The sequence below is a fragment of the Microchirus variegatus genome (genome assembly GCF_963457635.1).
Source record: "Microchirus variegatus genome assembly, chromosome: 4".
Lineage (NCBI taxonomy): Eukaryota > Metazoa > Chordata > Actinopteri > Pleuronectiformes > Soleidae > Microchirus > Microchirus variegatus.
The window spans coordinates 38,497,918-38,505,417 of record NC_139805.1 but is presented as its reverse complement, the minus strand read 5'-3'; the positions used below and the strand labels follow the sequence as shown (position 1 = coordinate 38,505,417).

At 45.8% G+C, this 7,500-nt stretch overlaps 1 protein-coding gene across 1 annotated transcript; it reads left to right on the top strand.

Annotated features, from left to right (window-relative positions):
• Window positions 1-3,681: 3,681 nt before the first annotated feature.
• Window positions 3,682-5,274, top strand: LOC310925896 (growth arrest and DNA damage-inducible protein GADD45 beta-like). Its single transcript, XM_083887942.1, has 4 exons — window positions 3,682-3,855; window positions 3,978-4,079; window positions 4,176-4,398; window positions 4,601-5,274. Exons 1-4 carry the CDS (start codon window positions 3,815-3,817, stop codon window positions 4,718-4,720), a joined length of 486 nt encoding a protein of 161 aa, XP_083744068.1. The 5' UTR covers window positions 3,682-3,814; the 3' UTR covers window positions 4,721-5,274.
• The last annotated feature ends 2,226 nt before the right edge of the window (window positions 5,275-7,500 follow it).

Sequence of the window (7,500 nt, the reverse complement as noted above, 5' to 3'; positions counted from 1 at the left end):
ACGAACTCTGCAGCGATCGCCGTCTAAACACACCACGGACGCTGGGTACAGATGACCATCCTCTGAGTACACCGCCAGACACTGAGAGCCCGCCTCCCACTGAGGGGGAGGGGCCAGGGGGGGAGGAGTCAGGGGAGAGGGGAGGGACCAGGAGAGAGGGGAGGGGTCAGGAGAGAGGGGAGGGACCAGGAGAGAGGGGAGGGGTCAGGAGAGAGGTAAGGAGAGAGGGGAGGGTCAGAAGAGAGGGGAGGGACCAGGAGAGAGGGGAGGTGTCAGGAGAGAGGTAAGGAGAGAGGGAGGGGTCAGGAGAGAGGGGGGAGGGGCCAGGAGAGAGGGGAGGGGCCAGGAGAGAGGGGGCAGGGGCCAGAAGAGAGGGGAGGGGTCAGGAGAGAGGGAAGGGACCAGGAGAGAGGGGAGGGGTCAGGAGAGAGGGGAGGGGTCAGAAGAGAGGGGAGGTCAGGAGAGAGGGAGGGGCCAGGAGAGAGTCAGGAAAGAGGGGGGAGGGGCCAGGACAGAGGGGAGGGGTCAGGAGAGAGGGAAGGGACCAGGAGAGGGAGGGGCCAGGAGAGAGGGGGAGGGGCCAGGAGAGAGGGGAGGGTCAGGAGAGGGGGGTGATTTTAATTTACTACAGGAAACTGAAGTTTGTAAACCACTCACTCTCTCACACCAAAGTCCATAAAGAATATCAGTGATTTTAACATCAGTGACACAGGAGCTGCTGGTCCTCTGCTGCCTCATGTGGCCACTTTCTGTCACTGCGTTAAGTCTAAATAAAATATTTCAAAAGCCTCCTGTTTGCTGTGATGTTATGTTGCTAAAATCACTGGTTTTCTCTATGGGCTTTGGTGTGGGAGAGTGAGTGACTTTGGTGTGAGAGAGTGAGTGACTTTGGTGTCCGTCTAAAACACCTGAACTGTCCCTTTAAAGTGGAAAAGACTTTGTTACCTTGGTCTCGGCTGCAGGTGAACACACGCTCAGTACTTCCTGTTGTGCTGCTTCTTCCTGCTCCGCCTCCTCAGGGGCGGGACTTCCTGTTGACTTATTGTCCTGCAACAGACAAACAAAACATCTGTAAAACTCCACTGAGATTGTTTTTAAATGATCAGCTGTTAAAAACCAGTGAAATATCATTATAAACATTAAACTTTTCATAGTTTCACAGGATTAATGTTAACTAATTATCAGTGGTTTTTTTAAAACACAATTATCAGTGTTTTTTATCAATAAACACATGAATAATCAGAGTGTTTATCAATAAACATATGAATAATCAGTGTTTTTATAAATAAACACATGAATAATCAGTGTTTTTATCAATAAAAGCATTAATTATCAGTGTTTTTATCAATAAACACATGAATAATCAGTGTTTTTATCAATGAACACATGAATAATCAGTGTTTTTATCAATAAACACATGAATAATCAGAGTTTTTATCAATAAAAGCATTAATTATCAGTCTTTTTTTAAACCACACAATTATCAGTGGGTTTTTTTAATGAATAAACACATGAATTAGCAGTGTTTTTATAAATAAACACATCAATAATCAGTGTTTTTATAAATTTACACATAAATAATCAGTTTTTTATAAATGAACACATAAATAATCAGAGTTTTTATAAATTAACACATAAATAATCAGTCTGAGTTGAGCTCTTAGTTCTTCTATAAAAATGTTAATTGAAGTAAAAACTAATAAAGTTTTTTTATGAACAAAATAAAATGAGGAAACACTGATTCAAATGTATTATATATATATATTCAAATATAAAGAGTTTAACACACTTTGTGTTTAAAGATATGTTTGAACACTTATTGTTCACAGTTGGTTAGCTAGCTGGTTAGCTTGGTTCAGAGTTAGTTAGCTAGCTAGCTTGGTTCAGAGTTAGTTAGCTAGCTAGCTTGGTTCAGAGTTAGTAAGCTTGGTTCAGAGTTAGCTAGCTAGTTAGTTTGGTTCAGAGTTAGTTAATAAGTTAATTATTTAGCTTCTTCTTCATATAAAAACTTTGACACATTGACGAAAACAAACATTGTTTTTGATTTTTAAAAAACAAAAAAAAACTCACGTGTGAAATTTTCAGCGTCTTTTCCAAACTTTCCACGAGTGAATCTTGGTGTTTAGCGGTGGCGCAGAGGAACTGCACCTGCGGACAGTCCGTTAGCCGTGTTAGCCGTTAGCTGGTGAACTAGCTAAGCTGTCGTGGTCGAGTAAACCTTTATTTTTCCTCATTATTCAACTTTCCTGACAATAAAATAAACACGTTAACGTTAACGCAGCAGAATAATAGTGTTTTTTTAACGTACCGTCTCCGCGGTTTCCTTATTTTCTTCTGGTTCCGTCATCGTTTCAGTGTCAGCGCGAGAACACCTGCGTCACGTTAACAATGACATCCGGTGTGCCCTTTCAAAATAAAGACTAACATCATTTCAGAATAAAGGTGTTTTATTATTATTATTTCAAATGTTTTGTTGTTTATATTTACTTTGTGTTACTTCGAATATGATTTATTTTTTATAAACTTTATCTTAAAATCCTTTGTGTGTTTTCAATACTTTAAATAAATGTTATGCGCTGATAAATCTATGATTTCAGATGAATTTAACTGCAGCTTAAAATCATTAAATCACACTTTGATGAACACGTAGTTTCACCTTATTGTTGTGCACGTGAATGAGACCAAATCACGTGATCTTCAGCGAAAACTGTCACGTGATCGTTTAAAGAAAGTTTCTGTCTCATTCAACTCCATCGATCAGTCGTTAACGGTGTCGTCACGTGACTCTCACTTAGTGACGTCATCATAATCATCATCATCATCGTTATTATTAGTGTGAGTAATGATCACGTGATCGATTCATTATAAACAAACAGTCGTGACTTTTAATTGATCATGTGATTGATTCATGTGACACACACACACACACAAAGGAGCATGAATTACTCCTGCAGTATAATGAGTGACCAGCAGGGGGCAGAGCAGGACCACATACACACTAACAGCACAGAATGCCATGTTTGAACCTTTGTTTTCTTTTGTTTTTTAAATGTAAATAATTTTTAACTTATTAAAGACATTTAAACCTTAAAAACTCATTCATTAACAACTGATTTGATCTCAAATGTAAGAGTTTTATTATCAAAGTGACTTAAGTTAAGGGTTAAAGTTAAGGGTTCACTTTTACACATTAAAGGAAAAGAGATGATCAGGAACTTTATTATTTTATTTTAAACCTTCGTAATTAATAACCCTGAAACTCATGAATATTCAAATGAGTTTCAGGCTCCAGCTGCAGTGTCACCACAGCGCCACAGGGGGGCGCCTCAGACCAGCATCTGAATAACGGCTGTTGTTATTTATTTCAGTTCATCAGTTTCTGCAGGTAAATATGACGCTGCTGCACACACACACACACACACACACACACACACACACACACACACACACACACACACACCTCTGTGAAGGAATTCCATGAGACAGGGGGGGGGGGGGTTCTCCGAAACTGTCCCACGTGGGTCCGACTCTGTCAGCCAATGAGATCAGAGTGTGGGCGGGGCCACGGAGGCCCGAGTACCAATGAGGCAGTGATCAGCTGCGTGTGGCCACGCCCCCCCGCGGACAGACTGTATAAATAGAGAGAACAGAGTCAGATGTTCAGTCTTCACTCTGGACCCTGATCCGCTTCAGTCTGCACCTGAACCCGCACTGGATCTTAAGTGGATTTACTAAGTCTGACTTTACCTGGACTTTAGCGGGACCGCGCTCTGCTGTAAACCTGGATTTTGTGGATTATTTCAGTGACGTCAACATGACGCTCGAGGACGTTTTCAGATCCAACACCGAGAACAAGTACGTTACTGTCACTGAGACCAGAACCGGAGTCCCGGTCCCGGTCCTGGTCCTGGTCCTGCAGGTTAATGTGTTGTTGTTGATGTTGTTGATCTCTAACCTGTGTGTGTGTGTGTCGTCAGGATGCTGACTGTGACGTCATCACTGGAGGACCTCCTCGCGGAGGCGCAGCGTCAGAAGTGTCTCACTGTGGGAGTTTACGAGTGCGCGAAACTCATGAATGTGTAAGTGTCACTGTCACTGTGTGTGTGTGCGTCATCATCATCATCATCATCATCACCACCCCCTGACCTCTGACCTCTGTGCCCCGCCCCCCTCAGTGACCCGGACAGCGTGGTGCTGTGCGTCCTCGCGGCGGATGAGGAGGACGATGACGACATCGCGCTGCAGATCCACTTCACGCTGCTTCAGTCTTTCTGCTGCGACAACGACATCGACATCCTGCGCGTGACCGGCCTCGCGCGCCTCGCGCAGCTGCTGCTCGAGGACGTGGCGGACCGCAACGGGAACGCGCCCTCGGACCTGCACTGCGTCCTGGTCACGGTGAGTGCGCGTCACTGTGACGTCACTGCGACTCATAGTTATAATAGACATATAATGAGTGAAAGTTTTGAAACATTTTCAAAATAAAAGTCTCTGTTTTGATTTCAAAATAAAAGTCAAAATCTGTAATTTAAATGTTTTCGTGTAAGTTCATCGTGTTGTTTGGTGCTGACTCCGCCTCTCTGCTGCCCCCTGTGTTCAGAACCCGCCGGTGCAGCCGCTGCAGTGCGAGTCCCTGCAGGACGTCAGCAGCTTCTGTGAGGAGAGTCGCTGCAGGAACCAGTGGGTTCCCTGTGTGGAGCTCCAGAACCAGAACCGCTGAGCAGAACCTGAACCCGTGTGAGCGCGTGGAGCCGCAGCAGAGCGGCGTCGAAGAACAGAACCAGAGTCCAGACCAGAGTCCAGACCAGTGTCTAGACCAGAGTCCAGACCAGAGTCCAGACCAGAGTCCAGAACCAGAGTCCAGAACCAGAGTCTAGACCAGAGTCCAGACCAGAGTCCAGACCAGAGTCCAGAACCAGAGTCCAGACCAGAGTCCAGACTAGAGTCCAGAACCAGAGTCCTGGAGATGAATCACGTTGTTTGAGTCGACACCGATAAACCCCGGGGAGGGGCAGAGGGAGGGGGAGGAGCCAGACGAGCTTCCTGAGGTGGTGGATGATGATGATGGACCTGTGGGGGGCGCTGTGACGCCAGTCCTGGTCCAGGTTCTGAAAGTGTACCGGACTGTGCAGGGTTAGGGTTTGGGTCTCTGTGCTGCACAGACTCATGTGAGCAGCAGCACCTGTGGGCGTGTCCCTGTCATCACCTGTCAGCTGTGATGTCATGTTTGTTTACGATGACTCAGCAGTTTGTAAAAAGTTCATCAATAAATGATTGAAGAGAAACCAGTGAATCTGTTTATGTGACACACACACACACACACACACACACACACACACACACACACACACGTAACATGAGCAGTGTGTTGGTGGATCTTCACACCGCCTCGTTACCATGGTTACCATGGTTACCATGGTTACCGTAGCACTGATTCAACACCATTGTTTGAGGATTTAAACAGTTCTGAGTAAGGTACTGACCGTGATGTGAGCGCCCCCTGCTGACCACAACCATATAAACTCTCAGTTTATAAGTCTGAGATCTCTGTCACATGATCACGTCTTTATCTCAGTCTTTATAAACCACTCACTCTCCCACACCAAAGTCACTCACTCTCTCACACCAAAGTCACTCACTCTCTCACACCAAAGTCACTCACTCTCCCCGACAAAGTCACTCACTCTCTCACACCAAAGTCACTCACTCTCTCACACCAAAATCACTCAATCTCCCACACCAAAGTCACTCACTCTCTCACACCAAAGTCACTCAGTCTCCCACACCAAAGTCACTCAATCTCCCACACCAAAGTCACTCACTCTCTCACACCAAAGTGACTCACTTTCACACCAAAGTGACTCACTCACCCACACCAAAGTCCCTCACTCTCACACCAAAGTCACTCACTCTCTCACACCAAAGTCACTCACTCTCTCACACCAAAGTCCATAGAGAAAACCAGTGATTTTAGCTCACAGGGACACAGGAGCTGCTGGTCCTCTGCTGCCTCGTGTGGTCACTTTGTGTCAAAAAAAAAAAACTAAAAGTGAGTGACTTTGGTGTGAGAGAGTGAGTGGTGAACATGTGCTTCATTTAAGATCTGTGTCCTGGTGTGTGTGTGTGTGTGTGTGTGTGTGTGTGTGTCATACAGAAGTAACAGCTCACCTGTGTCTCTAGTGTAACATGATGACATCATCAGTTGTAGGTCAGTCCTTATATGGTCACTGATGCTGTGGGAGAATCTCTGCACGTAAACCTGTGTCGTCCTCAGTCTCAGCAGCTTCATCTGTTACCACGGCAACGTATGTGACTCACAGCAGAGAGACAGAGAGGGAGGGGGGGGGGAGGGGGAGAGGGGGGAGAGGGGGGGGGAACAGAATAAGTGCTGTACAGGGACACACTGAGATAAAAATACACACACACACACACACACTATTCTATAAATAACTCCTCTGAACTTCAGTGGTTATTTTTATCTTTAATGTGACTGTGGTGAGCACCGCCCAGCCCCCCCCCCCCCACACACACACACTCATGTTAATAATCAAACAAACTTTTGCTCATCACCATGAATGTGTGTGTGTGTGTGACAGTTACAATGTGTGTATGACAGCCCCGCCCACCACACGTCTAACCCCACCCACCCTAACCACACTTTGATCCAAACCAAACGTCCCCTCCCTCCTGCTGGAAACCACAAAACACAGTTTAGACCCTGATCCAGACCCTGGTCCAGACCTGAGTCCAGACCCTGATCCAGACCCTGATCCAGACCTGAGTCTAGACCTGATCCAGACCCTGATCCAGACCCTGATCCAGATCAGCAGTTCAACTGTCCGTCATATAAATCCTGATCAATATCAAAGTTCACAAATAAAGGTCAGTGACCCTGTGTGGGCGGAGCCTCAGCTCATGTGACTCATGCTCATTTGCATGTGATTTGCTGCAAATGCTGGAGGGAGTGTGTGTGTGTGTGTGTGTGTGTGTGTGTGTGTGGGGGGGGGGGCAGGACAACATGATTTGCATCATGAAAAAGAAAAGAGGCTTAGATACAGTAACACACACACACACACACACACACACACGCTCTCAGGTGGGCACAGGTCACATGTCCGTCTCACACACACACACACACACACACACACACACACACAGCAGATAAAGCAGTGACAGTTGCTTTGACTGTCCTGAGGTCAAAGGTCAAAGTGTTGAACAGAACCACAGGTTCAGTATCAGCACATATTATGGTCTGTCCATGATTTTATTCACACTTCAACACCAGACCAAGTCCAGACCAGGTCCAGACCAGACCAGACCAGACCAGACCAGGACCTGATTCAAATGTTCAGCTCATTAACAAACTCTGTATAAACCTCTGTGTGTGTGTGTGTGAGAGAGAGAGACTTTAGCACACACTCATTTGCATGTCATTTGCATCTTGTTTGCATAATGGTTCACATTCCTCAGAATTAATTTAGGGAGAGACAGAGACACACC

Bases quoted from the DNA above. Each gene is read 5' to 3' on its own strand.
- LOC310925896 (XM_083887942.1), top strand. From the start codon at position 3,815: ATGACGCTCGAGGACGTTTTCAGATCCAACACCGAGAACAA. The intron at 4,080-4,175 runs GTAAGTGTCACT...CGCCCCCCTCAG, and splicing joins TGCGCGAAACTCATGAATGT to TGACCCGGACAGCGTGGTGC. The intron at 4,399-4,600 runs GTGAGTGCGCGT...CCCTGTGTTCAG, and splicing joins TGCACTGCGTCCTGGTCACG to AACCCGCCGGTGCAGCCGCT.